At 57.0% G+C, this 21,466-nt stretch overlaps 3 protein-coding genes and 1 long non-coding RNA gene across 6 annotated transcripts; 2 read left to right on the top strand and 2 right to left on the bottom strand.

The window, feature by feature from the left end:
* Positions 1-1,133: 1,133 nt before the first annotated feature.
* Positions 1,134-3,393, bottom strand: LOC103825100 (zinc finger protein 239-like). The gene is made up of 2 exons (XM_050983008.1): positions 3,252-3,393; positions 1,134-3,086 (listed from the first exon to the last, which is right to left on the bottom strand). The coding sequence occupies exons 1-2, from the start codon at positions 3,391-3,393 to the stop codon at positions 2,164-2,166; spliced, it is 1,065 nt and encodes a 354-aa protein (XP_050838965.1). The 3' UTR covers positions 1,134-2,163.
* Positions 1,869-3,481, top strand: LOC127060372 (uncharacterized). Its single transcript, XR_007779360.1, has 3 exons — positions 1,869-1,926; positions 2,747-2,908; positions 3,291-3,481. It is a non-coding gene; the product is annotated as an uncharacterized LOC127060372 (long non-coding RNA).
* Positions 3,482-4,111: 630 nt separating this feature from the next.
* LOC127060371 (zinc finger protein 239-like) lies at positions 4,112-6,189 on the top strand. Its single transcript, XM_050983009.1, has 3 exons — positions 4,112-4,186; positions 4,788-4,967; positions 5,133-6,189. Exons 2-3 carry the CDS (start codon positions 4,856-4,858, stop codon positions 6,053-6,055), a joined length of 1,035 nt encoding a protein of 344 aa, XP_050838966.1. The 5' UTR covers positions 4,112-4,186; positions 4,788-4,855; the 3' UTR covers positions 6,056-6,189.
* Positions 5,357-11,600, bottom strand: LOC103825099 (cytochrome P450 4F3-like). 3 transcript variants are annotated; one of them, XM_050983007.1, is made up of 13 exons: positions 11,361-11,600; positions 10,915-11,059; positions 10,472-10,525; positions 9,946-10,073; positions 9,443-9,573; positions 9,030-9,297; positions 8,632-8,698; positions 8,428-8,557; positions 8,224-8,357; positions 8,078-8,142; positions 7,912-7,994; positions 6,211-6,574; positions 5,357-5,472 (listed from the first exon to the last, which is right to left on the bottom strand). In XM_050983007.1, exons 1-12 carry the CDS (start codon positions 11,544-11,546, stop codon positions 6,256-6,258), a joined length of 1,710 nt encoding a protein of 569 aa, XP_050838964.1. In that variant the 5' UTR covers positions 11,547-11,600; the 3' UTR covers positions 5,357-5,472; positions 6,211-6,255. The 3 variants fall into 3 exon arrangements, with proteins under 3 accessions (XP_050838964.1, XP_018781213.3, XP_009098642.2); XM_018925668.3 differs by lacking the exon at positions 5,357-5,472 and having other exon boundaries at positions 6,132-6,574; XM_009100394.4 differs by lacking the exons at positions 5,357-5,472; positions 6,211-6,574 and adding an exon at positions 7,216-7,811 and having other exon boundaries at positions 11,361-11,597.
* Positions 11,601-21,466: the final 9,866 nt, after the last annotated feature.

Here is a 21,466-nt window from a genome sequence, read left to right as displayed (position 1 = left end):
GGTATGGCATGGCCAGGATGTACCCAGTGTCACCACTCACCCTCATCTGCTGTCCCTAAAGTGGCCATTCCCATCCCACCAGGGGTCATCTGCTTGATGAGCATCTACGGGACCCACCACAACCCAGACCTCTGGCCCGAGCCTGAGGTAGGACCATCCCATGAGCTGTCCCTGTCACCACAGTGGCAACAGCTGTATCCCCTCAGTGTGACTGTGTCGTGTCACCTCAGGTATTCAACCCTCTGAGGTTCAGCCTGGAAACAGCAAGGGACGCTCCCCGTCATCCTTCATCCCCTTCTCTGCTGGCCCAGGTATGTGGTAGAGTCGGGGACAGGAGTGTCCCTAAGTGCCACCCCCATCCCTGGCTGGATTCACAGCGGAGTGACAGTGACAGTGGGGATGTGGTGGCAGGAACTGCATCGGGCAGAGCTTTGCCATGGCTGAGATGAAGGTGGTAGTGGCATTGACACTGTCCCGGTTTGTGCTGCGGAGGGACACGGCAAGGCCACCCCCGCGCCGCAAGCCCGAGCTGATCCTGCGTGCCGAGGACGGGCTCTGGTTGCTGCTGGAGCCACTGGTGGGAGTGGCCTGAGGGACAGGGGTCACCAGGACATGGGGACATCCCGCAAGGCAGGTGTCACAGCCAGAGGAGGAGCAGGGAATGAATGGTAGCATAAAGAGGACAGTAGTGGGGATGTGATGTCCTTGGTCATGGTTCACCACCATGTGAACCCATGGACTTGTCCCTAGGCCACTTGTCACCATCCATTGCCATATAGCCCCCCATGTCACCATCTATAACTGTGACACCCCCCCCATGCCCAATATCGCCATCCACAGCCATGTCCGCACCCATGTCCTTGTCCGTATCCCCATCCCCACCATGTCTCCCAATGTCACAATCCAGGTCTTAGCTGAATGTCTTTATTTTACCCTAATGTTTGGGTGAAGGGATGAAGAAAAATGAAGGGAAATCAAAGCCAAAATAAAAGGATTACGTGTCCACGCTGCTGTCACATGTCCAGGCTAGATGGTCACAGTGGGGGGGGTGACAGTTCCCCTCTTTCGGGGCTCTGCAGAATCCCAGCTGCCAGTGGAGGCACAACGCGGAACAAAAGGGCCACAGCATGGGCCTGGGGGGCACTGGGTTACTTTATTTGACGTTAAACTCCAGGAGTCCCGGGATCCCCGTGCTGAACTCTGGGCCAGCAACATAAAGGGAGGCAGGTCTCAAGGGAGGATACAATATTCACCTAATCAGGAAACTGGGGGTGGGACACAAGGCAGGGGATACAATGTATAAACCAGTGAAGGATTTCAAGGGAGGAAAACTGCTTGGGATAGGAGGGGTTAAAAACTGGATGGGGGGGCGGGGGGAAGGGGTTTGAAACTTGGCAGGGAAGTAGCTAAGTAACAACAGGTAAAGGACACCTGGCTCAACTGAACAACAAAGGCAGGTCTGTGTCACTCTAAAACAGGGGGAGAAAAACCCAAAAGGACTACCAAACCACAAATCAAACAAAAAACCTGCCAAATAAAAACACACTGCAACAGCTGAGTATCCATGTGCCTGGGTGGGTAGAAAGGACCTTTTTTAGAGGGATTTCCACTCCATTGTCTCCAAATCCTGGTTTCGTGCTCCAGTCCATCACCATTTGGCAGTGAAAGACGCCTGTGGGACAGAGAGAATTACAATCATGGAATGATTCAGGTTGGAAAAGACCTCCAATACCATCCGGTATTCCTTGATGCCACCAGAAGAAATGGTGCACTGGATGCAAAAGGTGAGATTTTTGGGGGGTCCAAAGTAAAAAACTGTGCTGTCCCCTATGAAATTCTGACGGTGGTTTGCATCCTAACGGATTTTTCTCTGGCTGCGTCCAAGTGCCCAAGGGGAGCCAGGAAGATGTGGAGACCACCAGCCAGGTATCTTCCCAACATGGATCACCAGGACCATGGATGACCAAGTCTCTGCCCAACAAGGGTCACTGTGGACCATCCAATGGAGGTCCTCCAATGGGGGATGGAGTTGTAGCAGCACTCAAAGCTCTTGCCACACTTGGGACACTGTTAGGGTCTCTCCCCAGTGTGGATCTGCTGGTGGGTGAGGAGGGTGGAGTTTTTCTTAAAGCACTTCCTGCAGTCGGGGCAGTGGAAGGGCCTCTATTCTGTGTGAATCTGCTGATGCTTGAGGAGACGGTATCTGCTCTGAAACCTCTCCCCACACTCAGAACACTCATAGGGCGTCTCCCCAGTGTGGATCCTCTGGTGGGCAATCAGGTTGGACCTCTGGCTGAAGCTCTTCCCACATTCTGAACACGTGTAGGGGCAATCCCCAGTGTGCATTGTCCGGTGGATGATCAGGTCAGAGCTGTCACGGAAGCTCTTCCCACATTCCCCACACACATAGGGTCGTATCCCAGTGTGGATCATCTGGTGGCGGTTCAGGTGGCAGCTCTTCCTGAACGCTTTCCCACATTCTCCACATTTATAGGGCCGTTCATCAGTGTGGATCCTCTGGTGGCAGATCAAACTGGAGCTCAGGCTGAAGCTCTGTCCACACTCCCCACACTCATAGGGCCATTCCCCGGTGTGAATCCTCTGGTGGACCATCAGGTCAGAGGTGTCTCTGAAGCTCTTCCCACATTCCCCACACTCATAGGGCCTCTCCCCAGTGTGGATCTTCTGGTGGCGGTACAGGTGGGAGCTGATCCTGAAGCTCTTCCCACATTCCCCACACTCATAGGGCCGTTCCCCGGAGTGGATCTTCTGGTGGCAGACCAGGCGGGAGCTCGTGAGGAAACTCTTCCCACATTCCAGGCACTGGTGGGGCTTCTTGCCATCAAAAAGCTGCTCATTGACCACTTCAGAGCTCTGGCCAGAGCTCCGGCTGCCTTCCTGGCACAGGGTGGGTCTTTCCTCCTTGGAGCATCCTGGGCTGGGTTTGCAGCCCCTCCACCTGTGGGATCTCCAGGGCTTTTCCTCCCCGTTGGATTCCTGCGCTGTGGAGCCGCTCAAAACAGCCTCTCTCATGAGGTTCTGCTGCAGGGATTTGTCCTCCCTGGTCTCTATCCTCAGCTCCTTGTCTGGGGGAGGAAGGGTTTTGCCTCCATGCCAGAGGGAAGGAGATCTCCCCAGTCCATCCCTGGCAGGACAGCATTAGCACAGGGGTTGTCCTGAAGCCGGGGACCGTGCTGGGCTGGGAGATGAAGCAGGAGAGAGGGGGAAAGGGGCAGTGACTTCCTCCTCACCTGCCGGGCTGCCCCAAGGCATCTTCCTCTTCCTTGCAGACTTCTCCTCTGTGCAGATAAGGTTTGGGAGTGGGAAATCCGGATTTGAGGAAAAACAAGATGTGAGTGCATTGCCTTCGAAAGTCCCGCTGGCCAAGTCCATCTCTAGAAGTCACCAGGTGTCTGGTGGCCAGAAAAACCTCCAAAAATCAAGGAAAAACCTCCATAAATAAATAAAACCTCTCCCAGGATTTGCCTGTTTCTAGTGTCCTTACTTTGGGGTTATGGGGGTCCCTCTTCTCAGAGCTGCTGGGGGACCCGTGGTTCCTGGGCATCCCCCCCCCTCCCACCCAGGCCCTGCTTAGACAGGCTGAGGGGGTTTTGGGGGTGTCCAGGGCTCATCCTCCCCTGATTCGAACGCGGCTCCCAGGTGTCCCAGGGTCCCCTTCTCCAGCATCCCCCCACTCCAGGCACTCAGCGCTCCCCCCGCACCCCGACAATATTTTCAGCGTCGGGGGGCCCGGGTCCCACTCATCTCCCAGCTCCACCACCCCTCCAGCCTGCCGAAGCTCCCCCAACTCTGCTACCACCCCTCTCCCCACGCCGGGGCTCCCGCCTTTCATCCCCCGGCTCTCCCGAGGATCCCCAAAACCCGTTTCCCGCCCCGCCGGCACCGGGCGATCGCCACGTGGGCCCCGCAGGGGCCCGATCTCCGCGATCGCCACCAGGGCCATTTGCGGCTCAGCTTTGCACTCCTACGAGATCCAAAAATACCCCCTCGTTATATAAATAAAAAAGTACCTCTCTCAGCCACACCGAAATATACTTGGTACTCGACTCCGGCTCCCGCGAGACCCAAACCCCAGAAAATCCCCCTCTCCCCGCCAAAGCACCGGGTTTGGGTCTCGCGGGAGCCGGAGTCGAGTACCAAGTATATTTCGGTGTGGCTGAGAGAGGTACTTTTTTATTTATATAACGAGGGGGTATTTTTGGATCTCGTAGGAGTGCAAAGCTGAGCCGCAAATGGCCCTGGTGGCGATCGCGGAGATCGGGCCCCTGCGGGGCCCACGTGGCGATCGCCCGGTGCCGGCGGGGCGGGAAACGGGTTTTGGGGATCCTCGGGAGAGCCGGGGGATGAAAGGCGGGAGCCCCGGCGTGGGGAGAGGGGTGGTAGCAGAGTTGGGGGAGCTTCGGCAGGCTGGAGGGGTGGTGGAGCTGGGAGATGAGTGGGACCCGGGCCCCCCGACGCTGAAAATATTGTCGGGGTGCGGGGGGAGCGCTGAGTGCCTGGAGTGGGGGGATGCTGGAGAAGGGGACCCTGGGACACCTGGGAGCCGCGTTCGAATCAGGGGAGGATGAGCCCTGGACACCCCCAAAACCCCCTCAGCCTGTCTAAGCAGGGCCTGGGTGGGAGGGGGGGGGATGCCCAGGAACCACGGGTCCCCCAGCAGCTCTGAGAAGAGGGACCCCCATAACCCCAAAGTAAGGACACTAGAAACAGGCAAATCCTGGGAGAGGTTTTATTTATTTATGGAGGTTTTTCCTTGATTTTTGGAGGTTTTTCTGGCCACCAGACACCTGGTGACTTCTAGAGATGGACTTGGCCAGCGGGACTTTCGAAGGCAATGCACTCACATCTTGTTTTTCCCTCAAATCCGGATTTCCCACTCCCAAACCTTATCTGCACAGAGGAGAAGTCTGCAAGGAAGAGGAAGATACCTTGGGGCAGCCCGGCAGGTGAGGAGGAAGTCACTGCCCCTTTCCCCCTCTCTCCTGCTTCATCTCCCAGCCCAGCACGGTCCCCGGCTTCAGGACAACCCCTGTGCTAATGCTGTCCTGCCAGGGATGGACTGGGGAGATCTCCTTCCCTCTGGCATGGAGGCAAAACCCTTCCTCCCCCAGACAAGGAGCTGAGGATAGAGACCAGGGAGGACAAATCCCTGCAGCAGAACCTCATGAGAGAGGCTGTTTTGAGCGGCTCCACAGCGCAGGAATCCAACGGGGAGGAAAAGCCCTGGAGATCCCACAGGTGGAGGGGCTGCAAACCCAGCCCAGGATGCTCCAAGGAGGAAAGACCCACCCTGTGCCAGGAAGGCAGCCGGAGCTCTGGCCAGAGCTCTGAAGTGGTCAATGAGCAGCTTTTTGATGGCAAGAAGCCCCACCAGTGCCTGGAATGTGGGAAGAGTTTCCTCACGAGCTCCCGCCTGGTCTGCCACCAGAAGATCCACTCCGGGGAACGGCCCTATGAGTGTGGGGAATGTGGGAAGAGCTTCAGGATCAGCTCCCACCTGTACCGCCACCAGAAGATCCACACTGGGGAGAGGCCCTATGAGTGTGGGGAATGTGGGAAGAGCTTCAGAGACACCTCTGACCTGATGGTCCACCAGAGGATTCACACCGGGGAATGGCCCTATGAGTGTGGGGAGTGTGGACAGAGCTTCAGCCTGAGCTCCAGTTTGATCTGCCACCAGAGGATCCACACTGATGAACGGCCCTATAAATGTGGAGAATGTGGGAAAGCGTTCAGGAAGAGCTGCCACCTGAACCGCCACCAGATGATCCACACTGGGATACGACCCTATGTGTGTGGGGAATGTGGGAAGAGCTTCCGTGACAGCTCTGACCTGATCATCCACCGGACAATGCACACTGGGGATTGCCCCTACACGTGTTCAGAATGTGGGAAGAGCTTCAGCCAGAGGTCCAACCTGATTGCCCACCAGAGGATCCACACTGGGGAGACGCCCTATGAGTGTTCTGAGTGTGGGGAGAGGTTTCAGAGCAGATACCGTCTCCTCAAGCATCAGCAGATTCACACAGAATAGAGGCCCTTCCACTGCCCCGACTGCAGGAAGTGCTTTAAGAAAAACTCCACCCTCCTCACCCACCAGCAGATCCACACTGGGGAGAGACCCTAACAGTGTCCCAAGTGTGGCAAGAGCTTTGAGTGCTGCTACAACTCCATCCCCCATTGGAGGACCTCCATTGGATGGTCCACAGTGACCCTTGTTGGGCAGAGACTTGGTCATCCATGGTCCTGGTGATCCATGTTGGGAAGATACCTGGCTGGTGGTCTCCACATCTTCCTGGCTCCCCTTGGGCACTTGGACGCAGCCAGAGAAAAATCCGTTAGGATGCAAACCACCGTCAGAATTTCATAGGGGACAGCACAGTTTTTTACTTTGGACCCCCCAAAAATCTCACCTTTTGCATCCAGTGCACCATTTCTTCTGGTGGCATCAAGGAATACCGGATGGTATTGGAGGTCTTTTCCAACCTGAATCATTCCATGATTGTAATTCTCTCTGTCCCACAGGCGTCTTTCACTGCCAAATGGTGATGGACTGGAGCACGAAACCAGGATTTTGGAGACAATGGAGTGGAAATCCCTCTAAAAAAGGTCCTTTCTACCCACCCAGGCACATGGATACTCAGCTGTTGCAGTGTGTTTTTATTTGGCAGGTTTTTTGTTTGATTTGTGGTTTGGTAGTCCTTTTGGGTTTTTTCTCCCCCTGTTTTAGAGTGACACAGACCTGCCTTTGTTGTTCAGTTGAGCCAGGTGTCCTTTACCTGTTGTTACTTAGCTACTTCCCTGCCAAGTTTCAAACCCCTTCCCCCCGCCCCCCCATCCAGTTTTTAACCCCTCCTATCCCAAGCAGTTTTCCTCCCTTGAAATCCTTCACTGGTTTATACATTGTATCCCCTGCCTTGTGTCCCACCCCCAGTTTCCTGATTAGGTGAATATTGTATCCTCCCTTGAGACCTGCCTCCCTTTATGTTGCTGGCCCAGAGTTCAGCACGGGGATCCCGGGACTCCTGGAGTTTAACGTCAAATAAAGTAACCCAGTGCCCCCCAGGCCCATGCTGTGGCCCTTTTGTTCCGCGTTGTGCCTCCACTGGCAGCTGGGATTCTGCAGAGCCCCGAAAGAGGGGAACTGTCACCCCCCCCACTGTGACCATCTAGCCTGGACATGTGACAGCAGCGTGGACACGTAAATCCTTTTATTTTGGCTTTGATTTCCCTTCATTTTTCTTCATCCCTTCACCCAAACATTAGGGTAAAATAAAGACATTCAGCTAAGACCTGGATTGTGACATTGGGAGACATGGTGGGGATGGGGATACGGACAAGGACATGGGTGCGGACATGGCTGTGGATGGCGATATTGGGCATGGGGGGGGTGTCACAGTTATAGATGGTGACATGGGGGGCTATATGGCAATGGATGGTGACAAGTGGCCTAGGGGACAAGTCCATGGGTTCACATGGTGGTGAACCATGACCAAGGACATCACATCCCCACTACTGTCCTCTTTATGCTACCATTCATTCCCTGCTCCTCCTCTGGCTGTGACACCTGCCTTGCGGGATGTCCCCATGTCCTGGTGACCCCTGTCCCTCAGGCCACTCCCACCAGTGGCTCCAGCAGCAACCAGAGCCCGTCCTCGGCACGCAGGATCAGCTCGGGCTTGCGGCGCGGGGGTGGCCTTGCCGTGTCCCTCCGCAGCACAAACCGGGACAGTGTCAATGCCACTACCACCTTCATCTCAGCCATGGCAAAGCTCTGCCCGATGCAGTTCCTGCCACCACATCCCCACTGTCACTGTCACTCCGCTGTGAATCCAGCCAGGGATGGGGGTGGCACTTAGGGACACTCCTGTCCCCGACTCTACCACATACCTGGGGCCAGCAGAGAAGGGGATGAAGGATGACGGGGAGCGTCCCTTGCTGTTTTCCAGGCTGAACCTCAGAGGGTTGAATACCTGAGGTGACACGACACAGTCACACTGAGGGGATACAGCTGTTGCCACTGTGGTGACAGGGACAGCTCATGGGATGGTCCTACCTCAGGCTCGGGCCAGAGGTCTGGGTTGTGGTGGGTCCCGTAGATGCTCATCAAGCAGATGACCCCTGGTGGGATGGGAATGGCCACTTTAGGGACAGCAGATGAGGGTGAGTGGTGACACTGGGTACATCCTGGCCATGCCATACCTTTGGGGATGACACGGCCATCACGCAAGGGGATGTCCTTAGTGCAGCGCCGGGACACAGCAGTGACAGGAGGGTGCAGCCGCAGGCTCTCCTTGATGCACATGGTGGTGAAGGGCAGCTGGGACAGGTCCTCCCTGGGGACAAGCGGGGGTGGCACCATGTCCCCAAGTTACATGACCAGGGATGGCCCTGGGGACATCTCACCATTCAATGTCCACAGAGTCCCGGCCAGCCAGAAGCTCCTGGGCCTCCTGGCGGCATCGCTCCTGGTACTCAGGGTGGCCGGCCAGGTTGTAGAAGAGCCATGCCAGGCCACTGGCCGTGGTGTCATGGCCTGTGGGGACATTGGGTGAGTGAGGGGACACTGGAGTGGCTCCTCCCCAGTGGTGCCTGGGAGCTCGTGCTTACCCTCAAACATGAAGGTGTCTGCCTCAGCTGCAATGTCCTTGTCTGACAGGGTGTGGCCATTCTCGTCCTACGGAGGTGGGATGAGCCATGGGCCACCTGGGGCCAAATCCCATCCATGGCCACCACTCTTGCCCCATGGCCGCCACCCTATGGCACCATCATCCCACTGGCCACCAGCTCTATGGTCAATGCTGCCCATAGCCACCACTGTTCCCCTGTGGCCACCAGTCTATGCCCAACGCCCCCATGGCCACCAGCATCCTACTGGCCTCTACGGCTAACCCTTCCATGGCCACCACCATCCCCCTGACCACCATCATGGTCACCATCATCTCCCCACGGCCACAACCACCCTCTTGACCACTTCCATGTCCCCATGGCCACCACCCCAGCCCCACCTTGGTGAGCAGCAGGAGGTCGATGAAGTCCATGCTGCGTCCCCGGTGGCCATCCAGCCAGGCCTGGTGGCCCAGGCAGGCGAGTGCCTGGCGCCGGCGCTGCACCACATCAGCAGTGAAGGCATGGACAGTGGCACAGGCGCGGGCAAAGCGCCGGCCATCAGAGGAGAGGCTGTAGAGCCACCACGGGTGAAGAAGTGGCTGGAACTGACGCCGGACCACCAATGAGCTCAGCTCCAGGATGGCCTGGATGTACTCGCTGGGCTGCCTGCAGGAAACAGGGACAATGTGGGACCCTGTGGCCACCAGTATGGATGATAGCAGGACCACTGGGGCCACCAGGATGGTCAACAGGGACAATGGTGGAGTCACCAGGGCGACCAGGATGGTCAGTGGGGACAGGTTACACTCACTCCTGGCAGTGGCTCTCGTGACTGAAGATGCACTTCTGGAGCGTGTCCAGGGTGAGGAGGCTCAGGGGCTGCAGCACCTCCAGCTCCACTGGCCCCCCACCAGCTGCCACTGCTGCTGCCCCCCACTTGGCCTGCGGGGATGGACTGGGTTGGGGAGGGAACAGGGAGGGGATCAGGGACAGGGGACAGGGGATAAACTGGGGGGTGGGACAGGGGTGGGAGAGGGGGAAGAGTTGGAGAACGGGTGTGGAACAGGGATGCAGTGATGAACGAGGGGTGGGGCTGGGGTTTGGGGGCTGGTTTGGGTTTGGGGTATGGGACAGTACAGAATTTGGGTACAGGACGGGACTCAGGATGCAGGAAAGGAGTCAGGATGCAGCCGTGGGTGCAGGATAGAATTTTGGGTACGGGACTCAGGGTTTGGTATGTAGGTCAGAATTTGGGGTGCAGCACTCAAGATTTGGGGTGCAGATGGGGACTCGTGCGCATCTCGGATCTCTCACAAGCAGCACGCGAGTGCTCTGGTTGAAGATTCCCAGGTAATTCCGGAGCACATCCCCATGGAAGGCGGGTGTCAGGAGTTGCCGGTGCCGCGCCCAGCGCTGCCCGTCGCTCAGCAGCAGCCCCTCCCCTGCGGAGGGGACACCAGGGTCCACTGAGGGCACCCGGGGGGTTGTCCCTGTCCCCCAGTGCCCTCTCCCCTGTGACACAAACACATACATCCTGGGAACACCCAAGGATGTCTGTGTCCCTGTCCCCTACCACCCCTGTCCCATGTGACACACCTGGATCTGTCCTGGGGGCGCCCAGGGATGATGTCCCTGTCCCCCAGTGCCCCGTTCCCTGTGACACACATAGATCCATCATGGGGGCACCCAGGGAAGATGTCCCTGTCCTCCACTGTCCCTGTGACACATCCAGATTCATCTGGGGGCCCACCCAGGAGGTGCTGTCCCCACCCCTGTGACACCCAACTCCATCCACGGGGCACCCCAGGGTGCTGTCCCTACCCTAGTGCCCCCCACTCACCCAGCCAGGGCTTGAGGAAGCCGTAGAAAATTTTGTCCTTGGGGGCCACGAAAGCTGCAGGGTACAAGGATGGGGTGGGCAGGGATTCACAGGGGTGGCATCAGGTTCCCTGCGTGGGGACACTGGCGGTGGCACCGCCCTGTCTGCACCCATTAACCCTCAGGTGGGGACCCTGGGATGGGGACCCTCTCCCAGCACCCATGGCCACCAAAGGATGATGGCTGGGGGACAACCAGAGGCTGGACATGGTGACACCTTTGGGTGGCCTTGGGGAACCTCAAGGACAGGTTGGTGGCCACTATGGGGTGGCATTTGGCCTGGCAGTGGTGACACCTCTGGGGACCTGTGGGCTTGGGTCGATGGCTACTGCTTGAACACTGCCAGGTCTCTGTGCCAGGTCCCATGGGTGGCCCTGGGGACCTGTCTGGTGTCCCACGTCCTACCTGAGGCACTGAGGAGTGGCCGGAGGGTGCTGGGGTGAAAGAGGCGCAGGACAGGCAGCCAGGGAAGTCCCCACCAGAGGCAGCCATGACGGTACTGGGCCACCAAGGTGTCCACCTGCTGTAGTCCTTCCTCCGTGCTCCGGCCCTGGGGACAACAGGACACGTGTGCCACTGGGGGCACAGAAAGGCTTGGGGGCATGTGTGTCCTCAGGACACTGCCAGCCTTGGGGACATGTGTGTCTGTCCCCACTATCCCCTTGCAGGGGCCAACACCCTGTCCCCAGTGTTCCTTTGCCAGTGCCACCACACCGTCCTCACCGTCCCCCCAAGTGCCACCACTCCATTCCTTCGGTCCCCTCACAGGTGCCACCACCCAATTGTTCCTTTGCAGGTGCCTCCACCCCTCTCCCCGCTGTCCCCGCAGGTGCCACCCGCTGTCCCCTCACCATGCCAGTGTGTCCCAGCAACCAATTGCGCCAGGGCGGGATGGGGAACTTGTTCAGCTGGCGACAAGTGGCCCTGAATCGCGTGACAGCCACCAGCGCATCCCAGAGCCACCGCAGCAGCAGGGCCACCACGAAGGTGCCCAGGGCCACCGCGCCCAGGGAACCTAGCGCCGCGGCCACCGCCATGGAACCGCTCCTGGGGACAGGAAGGGGACAGGGCAAGGGTTGGGTGTGGGCGGTGTCAGCCGCGGGGTCACGTGGCGCCGTGCTGGGTGTCACCGGATCCGCCTTTTGTCCTAATACACATTCTGGTGGCAGCGTCCTCCGACATGTCCTGGTGACTTCTTGTGCTGACATGTCCTGGTGGCGGCGTCCCCACACGTGTATCCTGGTGGCATCGTGTTCCCTCCTCCTCCTCCTCCCTGTGTGTGTCCCTGTCCGCTCTTCCCTCTGTGTATCACTGTCCCCCATCCGTGTGTCCCTATCCCTCTGCACATGTCCCTGTCCACTGTCGTGTGTCCCTGTCCCCTCGGAGTGTCCCCGTCCCCATCTCCCCCGTGAGACCTTGTTCCTTTCCGTGTGTCCCTGTCCCTCTCTGTATGTCCCCTGCCCCCCGCCCCCGGCGGGACCAAAGTCCCCGAGGTCCCGGGGCCGTGTCCTGCCGGATATTCACGTGTCCCGCAGGGTGTCCTCCTGTCCCATAGGATGCTGCCGTGGCTGTTCCTTGCACTGAGCGTCTGCACCTGTCCCGGCACAGATAGGGACACCCCATGACACCCCACAGTACTGACAACACGTTGACCTCTGGTTTTGTGTCTTTTCTCCTTGGTTTGTGTCCTTTCCCACTCTTTCAGATCCTTTCCACCTCTCTTGGGTCCTTTAACCCCGTTTTGGGTTCTTTCCCCTTCTTTTGGGTCTTTTTCCTCTGTTTAGGGTTCTTTCCCCAGTTTTAGGTGTATTGTTCAGATTTTGGTCCTTTCCCTTAATTTTGGCTGCCCTCCCCCTGGCTTTGATGAATTTTTGGGTGCCTTTCCCCCCTCAACCCCATTCCCACCCTTTCCCCGACATGCCCCCGCTCCCTGCCCACCCCTGTATCCCAAGGGTGTCCCACATGCCATGTGTTCTCTGTGACTGACATCATGGACACCCTCGAGTCCCCGGCCCGGGACAGCTCCCCTACCACTGCCACGGCACTGGGGCAGGGGCTGAGGGTCTGCAGCACCTTGGAGTGCCACGCAGGGCTAGATGAGCATCTCCAGGACCCCCTTCCGGGTCTCACTCCTGGGCAGTGGCAGCTCCTGACCGAGCTCCAGCGCTGTGACCCTGCAACACTGGACTATGGGGCCATACTGGCCCCCAACGGCTCCATGGTGGCCCTCGGTCCCCTCTTTGCCAGCATCGAGACGGGGCTGAGGTCTGGAGGATTTGGGTGACCCCTCCCCAGCCTCAAACCCCTGCTGATCCTCTCTTTACTGTCACCATCACATCATCAGATGTGCTTTGGGGACATCTTTCCTGGTGACAACAGTGGGACCATGCTGGAACCCAGCAGCTGCTGGGACGACATGGAGAACTAAAATTACACCTCGCAGGGCCTCCCGTCCCCTATCCCCAATGCTGTGGTCATCAGAGCCATGGATGGGGTGGTCCTGCGGGCACGACTGGCCTGGGACCCCATCCTGCTGGCCAAGCCGCTCCAGGGCTACTACAGGACCAGCAATGGCTTAGAAATGGGGAGACTCCCCCTGCAGCAGTTATGGCACTGGGATTTTGGGGCGCTGGTGTGGCCAGGACAGCTAGAGAAGGAGGAGACAAAAGGAGGTTTTGGGGATGCCGTGAGTGCTGTCACACACCTGGCAGCTCCTTAGGGATGTGAGGACACAGCAGGTGGTGGTCTTGGCTTGTCAGGTGTCACAGGAGTTAAATGAGTGCTGTGTGGGTATGGGCAGGGGATGTCACCCTCTAAATGGGGTTGTCACCACACAAGTGGGGGTTGTCACCCCGTAAACAGGAGTTGTTACCACACAAAGGGGGCTTGTCACCACACAAATGGGAGTTGTCACTACACAAATGGGGTGGGAAGGAGTGAGAGGGGACTCCAGGTAAGTGGGGTGGGGTCACTCTCATGGGTGGGCACTGAGAGATGATGGTAGGGACAGGTGGCTTGGTGTGGTGGGACATCTTTGGGTCCCCTGGGTGGACACCATTGTGTCCCCTGAGTGGTCACCACCATGTCCTGTGGATGGCCACCACTATGCTGCCTGGGTGGACACCACGGTTTTCCCTTGATGACCGCCACCGTGTCCTCTGAATGGATACAACTCTGTCCCCTGGATGGCCACCACTCTCTCCCCTGGGTGGTGGTCCCTGGGTGGCAGTCCCTAGATGGCCACCACCATGTCTCCATGGCCAACACTTTTGTGTCCCTTGGACACTGGCCCCCTCATGTCCCCACCAAAGGACACCCTGAGTAGCCCCTTCCTATCTCCTCAGTAACTCCCAGGAGGACCGTCCCACATCCATGCTGAGCGTCCCTCAGATGTTCTAGTGTCTCCCTAAAGACCCATCAAGCTCCTTGTCTCCGCATGGACTCTGCCGTGCCTCCAAGCACCCACTGAGCCCCTTGTCCCCACATGGACTCTGACGTGTCCCTAAGGGCTTAGGGGATACGTGGAGCCCCTTGTCCCACTGCATGTGTGGGCTGGTCCCTACTGGGGCACCCTGTAATTGCTGTGGTTCCTGCTGGGCTCCATGCTCCTGCACCACACCCTGGAGCCGGTGAGGCCATGCCAGAGCTGCTGCACCTGTTCCCATGCCATGAGGGACATGCAGAGCTTTCACCAGGATACCCACAGTTGGGACAACATTGGCTGCAGGTCACTGGCACCCTCTGAGGGAGCTGGCACCCCCCAAGGGAGTACCCTGTTGGGCCCTGTCATTGTACCCTGGCGGGCCCTGTCACCACCCAAAGGACCTGTTGCCCTCCAAGCTCCCCATCACTGTCCCCTTGTAAGTCCCCACCATTGTCCCCCCTACTGTCCCTGTCACTGTCCCACCATGGTCCCTGTCACCCTCTGTGGTCCATTTGCCCCCCATGGTCCCCATCCCTGACCCTTTGCAGTCCCCACCACTGTCGCCCCATGGCTCCTACCACTGGGTACCCACCGTCAGGTCCTTGTAGCTTTGTGATGGGCTCAGACGGGTACCTGTATGAGGGTCAGGGCTGGCACTGGGTCAGTGCCCACACCAAGGACTACAATACCAAGGGCTTCAGCACTGGCATCATCTGGGACTTCTCGGCCACCCGGCTGGACCCCGACACCCTGGCCCTGATACAGGATGAACTCCAGCCCTGTGCTGTCCACTCTGGCTGTGTCCAGCCAGACTTCACCCTGTGTGGCCAGCTCAGCCCCACCAATTGCCCTGGCAATGCCCTCTTCCAGGAGATCCAGAGCTGGCCCAGCTTCCAGGGGACACTGGTGTCCCCAGGGCTTGGGGTGGGTGTCCCAGTGGGGTTGGTGGGAGGAGGTTCAGGGTGGTGATTGGGACTGACTGAACCCTGTGTTTTCCTCCACGGTCATGTCCTATGCCATGTCCCATGTCCCATGCCCCGTGTCCCATGCCATGCTCCATGGTCATTCCCATGTCCCTGTGCTCTCCAATCATGTCCCATGTCCTGTGTCATGTCCTATGTCCTGTGTCCTGTGCCATGCTCCAGGGTCCTGTTCCAACCCACAGCATGCCCTGTGCCATGTGTCCTGTGCTGTGTCCCACACCACACTTCACACCATGCCCCATGCCATGCCCCAGGCCCCACACCAAGTTGTGCATGGCTGCCTCGTTCTGTCACTGTCACCACCCCCATCACTACTTTCTTCTTGCTGCTGCACCCTGGGTTTTAACCCAGCTTCCTCCAGGACCAGTAGGGCTTTGCCTGGCCCTGGGCCCCGCTGGTGGCTGTCCTGTGTCCCCCAGGATGGGGGGTGACACTGGCACACATCTGCACACACCTGGTATTGGGGCTGGCAGCAGGGCTGGCACCCATCTGGGACCAGGGTGGGGATTGTCCTAGAGCAGTGGCATCACGGCACCAGGCCTGGGAAATGAGGCTGAGAACTGGGACCGGGGCTGGGCAGGGGGGCTGGACACTGAGGCTGGGCAGTGGGACTGACCACCGGTACTGGGCATTGACATTGGGCACTGGACAGTTGGACTGGACAGCGGGGCTGGGCACTGAGGCTGGACACTGGCACTGGGCATCAGCACTGGGCACTAAACCAGGAGCAGGATAAACCCCTCTGCCCCTTCTCCTTTGCCCCCCTGAGCTCCCCTTTGCCTACCCAAAGCTTGGCTGCACGAGATGCCAGCAGGATCTGGCACCTTTGGGGGGATGTTTCCCAGGGAAAGAGGGGCGGTCTGGGAGTACTGTGTGTGCTGACTCTGGTTCCTCCCAGACCCTGGGGGGCTGTGAGAAGCCCTAAAACGAGACTCCCCCCTAACCTCCCAGTTCATCAATCTCAAAGTGGGTACCCCCTACCCCTGATCCCACCCCCTCCAAGGGCCTCGGGGGCGACATGGAGCTGTCCTTGTCCCCTCCTCCAGGGGCTGTTGTGGAAGAGGCTCCTCCAGGAGAGGAAAAGTCGCAGTAGCACCAAAGTTCACTGAATCATAGGACTAACTGGGTTGGAAAAGACCTTTGAGATCATCAAGTCCAACCTATGACCTAACACCACCTTATCAACTAAACCCTGGCACTGAGTGCCACATCCAGTCTTTTTTTATACACCTCCAGGTGCGGTGAGTCTACCACCTCCCTGGGTAGCCCCTTCCAATGCCCAATCACTCTTTCAGTAAAGAATTTTTTCCTAATGTCCAGCTTAAACTTCCCCTGGCACAGCTTAAGACTGTGTCCTCTCCTTCTGTCAGTGTTTGCCTGGGAGAAGCGACCAGCCCCCATCTGATTACAACCGCCTTCCAGGTGGAAGGAGGGGTGGGTGGGTGTCTGGGTTGTCCTGGTGACACTCCTCTCCCTGCAGGATCTCCATCAGAGTGGATGGGGGATATGTGGGTGCTGGGGGTCCCCAGTGACATTCCTGTCCCCACAGGGTCCCCACCAGAGCAGTTTTAGGGGAGTTCCAGTGACACTGTTCCATCTACAGCGATGCCCTGAGTACAGCAAACAGGAGAGCTCCTGGCCGGCAGAGGCCCCACTTGCAGGGACTTTGCTGCTTACGGCTGCTGCGGCCCTGCACAGCAGCAAGGGGCTCCTTGGGCACCCCTCCTTAGAGGGCCCCAAGTGATGGCCTTTATCACAACACGCTTTCATCCTGTCCCCACTTCCCATCAGCAGCTTTCTTTCAAAGTGTGAGAACTAGAATGTGACGCCATTTGGGCAAAAACAAATTTCAAAGGCTATTCAACAACAACAATAAAATCAGAAGCACATTAGAACACAGCAGTTCCTGGGAGCACACAGTGTTTCTGAGAAGCTCCAGAGCAGCTCAGCCCAGGCAGGGTTTGTCAAGGCCAAGGCCTAACCAGCATTTCTCAGATAGATCACAGTGAGTCCTGAAAGGGGAGGGGGGGTATTTAGCGTCACAGATTTAAAATTACTTTGAGAAGTATTGTCTCCTCATATTCATTATCATCCAGTGTGTGTGCCTCAAATTGGCAGGGAATGACATTCCTCAGCCTTGATGACACTCCCAGGCTTCCCCAGATGAGCTGGCAGTGGAAGACAGTAAAAAATACAGGTGTTATCTGAGCCTGGGTGACCTCTCAAGTGGCTCATTGCATCTTCCTCCCCTCTCAACTTGACTTGCATGACCCAGGTGGACATAAGTGGCAGTATGAACATAGAACATCCTTAACTGGTTTTCTGCCCAGTGGAAGGTGGTGACAGGGATATTTGATAAGTACTGATGAGGGAATCTGAGCTATATCGTGTGATCTTGGCTTTGCAATAGTTGGAAGGAAAGTGGGGGCAAAAGAGGCAACCTCTGGGCCCTCAGGAAACTGGCAGCAGGTGGCTCGGGCTGGACGCTGGAGAAATCCTTTGGCCCGGAGAGCCACCAGGCCCCTAAATCGTACTCCTTTATTTTCACCATCACGCCCTACCGCAGTTTTTTTTTTGTAAGACTTTTTTGCGGTTGCCCCCGCCGCGCTCCCGGCGAGCCGCCTCCCTTCGCTCCGCCTGCGCCGCCCGGCCCCGCTGCCCCCGAGCCCGCCCAGCCCCGCACACAGCCCGGCTGAGGGGAGCGTGGCGAGGCGGCACAGCCCGGCCCGCAGCCACCGGCCCGGCCCGAGGGCCCCGCCCGCCGCGAGAGCGCAGGGCCGGGCGCCCTTGGCGGCTTTCGGCTTCGCTGCTGCGCTCTGAGGGGAGGGAATTTTGTGTTGCCCTGCCGAGCTGTTTTATTCTTCGGCGCGGCAGGCGGAGGTGCGGGTATGGGCAGGAGTGCAGATGGGAGCGCGGTAATTGTTCGTTTCCCTTTCCCACCGCCCCCATGCCGCTTTTCCCTTTCGCTTTCTTTTCTCCCTTCTGTTTTCGCCTCGCTCCCCGCGCCGCCTCTCAGGGCCGTCCCAGCTCGGGCCGGGCGGTGGCGCGGAGCACCACGGGAAAGGCTTTTCCCGCCGCCGCCCGGGCCCTCGGGCGCGGCTGGCGCTGGCCGGAGCGGAGGAGGCTGCGCTGGGCAGCGAGCGTGTGGGGCGGGCAGGGGAGCCTGGGCACGGGCCAGGCCGGGCACGGGCTGCGGGTGCTGCCGGCGGCTGCGGGGTGTCTCTTGGCCAAGGAGATTTCTGGGTGGGTGGCTCGGAGTCTTGTTTAATGGCGTTTGTCCCGCGGCTCCCCCGCTTCTCCTTCAGCCCGCGGCGAGGCGAGGGAGCGATGCAGAAATGAAGGCGGGAGACGGGGCAGGGGCACGGCGGGGTTAGAGACCCAAGCCCCGGGCTCAGAGATCTCACGCTGCTGCCTGTCCGAGGAAGGGACAGGGTCAGGAAGCCCGGCGACTCCTAAAGACTCCCTCCCTCCTTCCCTCCCCTGGAGCGGTGGGGCGTGGGGAGGCGCAGGGGAGGGGCAGTGGCGGTGCTGAGGATGACTGAGAGGAGGAAGATTGGAGAGCCTTGGGATGTCAGCACCGAGCACCTGTGACTGCTCCTGCCGTCTCTTTAGCAGCCCAGAGTCTTCTAAGATGTGAGCATGGAGCGCCCGTCTCTGCCGGTGACTCCTGGCTCCCTAGAAGGCCCAGAGAACATTTGGCACTTGGGTGCCAAGTGCCCACTCAGTTACTCTTATCACTCCCTTTCCCAATGGGACAGGGTACAGAATAAGATGAAGCAAAACCAGCAGGGTGAGCTAAGGCAGTTTTATTACAGTAAAAGAAAGAAATAAGCAGAGATTTGTGCGTGCAGCAGCTAAAGAGAATAAAAAGTCAGTCTCTGCTTCCCATCAGCAGCGATGTTCGGACACGTCCTGGGAAGCAGGTATTCAGCCCACATAAGAATTCCTCTGGACAGCAAAGATTGAAAACTCATGAGTACCCCCTTCCTTCTCTCTCCCTTAGCTATAGGAGCCCTGTCTCCTGAGCTGATGGCATGTTTTATGGAATATCCTTTTGGCTAATTTGGGTCAGCTGGACTGGTTGTGTCCCCTTCCAGGATCTTGCCTACTCCCATCCCCTTTGGTGGAGGAAGGAATGTCAGAGCGGCAGCACTGCTCAGCAGTAGCCAAAACACTGGTCTGTTATCAACACCCATCCAGCTACCAGTGCAAAGCACAGCACTGTAAGGGCTGTGAACTCTACCTAGGTCAGACCCAAAACAGTCTCCAGCCCAGTTCCATACTATTTGTGTCATGCTTGGATACCATATAGTCTATATACTCTCATTACTAGAATCCTTAAGCCTTCTCTATACCAAACATATATTTTATTATCTACTATCACCTGTCCTTTCACATCCCTCCAGGTGGTCTCCATCACAGTAGGGTGTGGGGTCAGGACAGGAGAAATAGTACACCTGATGGTTGGGCACTGGTATCGTCCCGGTTCATCATGGCCTTTTTCTTGCTCCTTGCCAAAATTCATTCTTTGTCAGTTCATGTCCCTCCTGCTGCTTTACCTCCTGTAACCTACAACTTATGCTATAGGTTATTCTTGCCCTAAGGTTAAATCTTCTTGAAGTACACACCCGGTCTCCCCATCCTCCCAAATCACCCACCAAGTACACCCAGGTCCTTGGGCAAAGACGATCCCACAAATGGGTTTGCATTTTTCCATGGGTGAAGAAATCCACGCTGACTTCCCCAGCCACTTCCCTATGTGTAATGCAGGAACCTTGTCTCCTTCCACAGTGTCTAAGGTCTTGGTTTAGGTGAGAGCAGGGTGGTTAGCAGATCTCCTAGTATTGACTAGCCAAGTGGCTTCTGCCAAATTTCCATCCCAGTGCTTCCATGTCTCATTGCCTAATGCCCTGAACATAGTTTTTAGCAGCCCATTATAACTTTTATCTTCCCAGAGGCCTGTGAGTGATAGGGAATGTGATATATCCACTTAGAGCCATGCCTCTTTGCCCAGGAGTTTGTAAGATTATTGTGAAAATGAGTCCTACTGTCTGACTCAATTCTAGCAGGGGTTCCATGTCATCAAAAAATGTGTCTTTCAGGACCTGAAATTGTTCTGGGCAGTGGGATGGTTTACTGGGTATGTTTCCAGCCAGCCAGCTGTGGTCTCTGTCATGGTGAGGATATAGCTCTTGCCTTGGTATGTTGGTGCAATGGCCCAATGTAATCAGTTTGCCAGGCTTCACCATACTGGAAACCCAGCCACTGCCCTCCACTCCAAAGATGCTTCACTCGTGTGGCTCTCTTGATGGCAGTGTGTTGTTTCACACTGATGGACTCTGTGGTTAGGTCTACCCCTTGATCAAGACCCCATCTTTATGTTGCATCTTTTCTAAGATGCCCTGATGTTTCATGGGCCCATTGAGCTGTAAATAGCTCACCCTTTTTTTCTCAGTCTAGGTCCATCTGAGCTATTGCAATTTTGGTGGCCTCATCTATCTGTCATTGTTTTGATCCTCCTCAGTGGAGGATCATAGCTCAGCCAGAGACTTGTTTATGGAACTGAACGGGTTTCTTATTTACAGCCAAATTAATTGCCCGGTACAAGACAGCTTGTACTGTAACACCACACTGGCCGTAATGAGGCTGTTGAAGGGTAAGCAGGTTCTGCTGATTATTCCTTGGCTCTTCAGTTGTTGAGTTAGTTCTTGGGTAGGAGTTACAGAGTCTTGGTTTGTGTGATACTTCTGCCAGTGCACTGTCCTGGTAGCAGTTGGTATGTACGGGTCTTGCACCTGCAGCAATCCCACAATAAAGGGATCCTCTGAGAGACCAGGCGGGGTGGATAACTCTTTGATCTTCTCTGTATTCACTATAGCTACAGCAAAACCCCATCAATACCCTTTTGAATCCTTGAAGTACCTTCTCCTGAGGTAGTTGATGCCAAGGATACACATGGCCTCTGAGCCAGTCACAATAGGGTGCTTTTGCCATCTGTCCCCTGTTAAGCTCACCTCACTCTCTATTACAGACAACTCCTGGCATCCCCCTGTCACTCCAGAGATCCAAGAGGTTCTACACTCTTGTGCCTTGGTGGCGTCAGTGTACAATGTGCACTGGTATCTACTAAAGCTTTGTACTTCTGTGGATCCCATGTGCCAGGTCATGGAATCCACACAGACAGTTTTTGGTAGGCCTACAGAGGAGTCTCGGCTCTGGTGCCTGGAGCACCACCTCCCCCTCCTTCTCCACTGACCTTGTTTTCCCTCGTATGTTCTTACCTCCTTCTCTAAACAGAAGCAAAAACCTCTGACTTTGTTTTGATTTCCTTCTTAAATATGTCATCACAGAGGCATTTGTTTTGATTTCCCTCTTAAATATGTCATCACAGAGGCATTTGTTTTGATTTCCCTCTTAAATATGTCATCACAGAGGCATTACCAACCTCTCTCATTGGCCCAGTTTTGGCCAGCAGCATGTCCCTCCTCAGAGCCATCAAGGATTATCTCTGCTGTCAGCAGCTTCCTACAGGAGCCATCTTCATGCTCCC

Source organism: Serinus canaria, chromosome 22 (genome assembly GCF_022539315.1).
Source record: "Serinus canaria isolate serCan28SL12 chromosome 22, serCan2020, whole genome shotgun sequence".
Taxonomy (NCBI): domain Eukaryota; kingdom Metazoa; phylum Chordata; class Aves; order Passeriformes; family Fringillidae; genus Serinus; species Serinus canaria.
Note: the sequence above shows the minus strand (reverse complement) of the source record. Positions and strands in the feature narration are given on the sequence as shown.

What these genes read in the sequence shown, in the direction of transcription:
- LOC127060371 (XM_050983009.1), top strand. Translation starts at nt 4,856, where the DNA reads ATGCACTCACATCTTGTTTTTCCCTCAAATCCGGATTTCCCACTCCCA. An exon ending in ACCTTGGGGCAGCCCGGCAG is followed by an intron (nt 4,968 to 5,132) that starts GTGAGGAGGAAG and finishes TTCCTCCCCCAG; the next exon opens with ACAAGGAGCTGAGGATAGAG.
- LOC103825100 (XM_050983008.1), bottom strand. Translation starts at nt 3,393, where the DNA reads ATGGACTTGGCCAGCGGGACTTTCGAAGGCAATGCACTCACATCTTGT. An exon ending in GCCTTGGGGCAGCCCGGCAG is followed by an intron (nt 3,087 to 3,251) that starts GTGAGGAGGAAG and finishes TTCCTCCCCCAG; the next exon opens with ACAAGGAGCTGAGGATAGAG.
- LOC103825099 (XM_050983007.1), bottom strand. Translation starts at nt 11,546, where the DNA reads ATGGCGGTGGCCGCGGCGCTAGGTTCCCTGGGCGCGGTGGCCCTGGGC. An exon ending in TGCTGGGACACACTGGCATG is followed by an intron (nt 11,060 to 11,360) that starts GTGAGGGGACAG and finishes TGTTGTCCCCAG; the next exon opens with GGCCGGAGCACGGAGGAAGG. An exon ending in CTTCCTCAAGCCCTGGCTGG is followed by an intron (nt 10,074 to 10,471) that starts GTGAGTGGGGGG and finishes TCCCCTCCGCAG; the next exon opens with GGGAGGGGCTGCTGCTGAGC.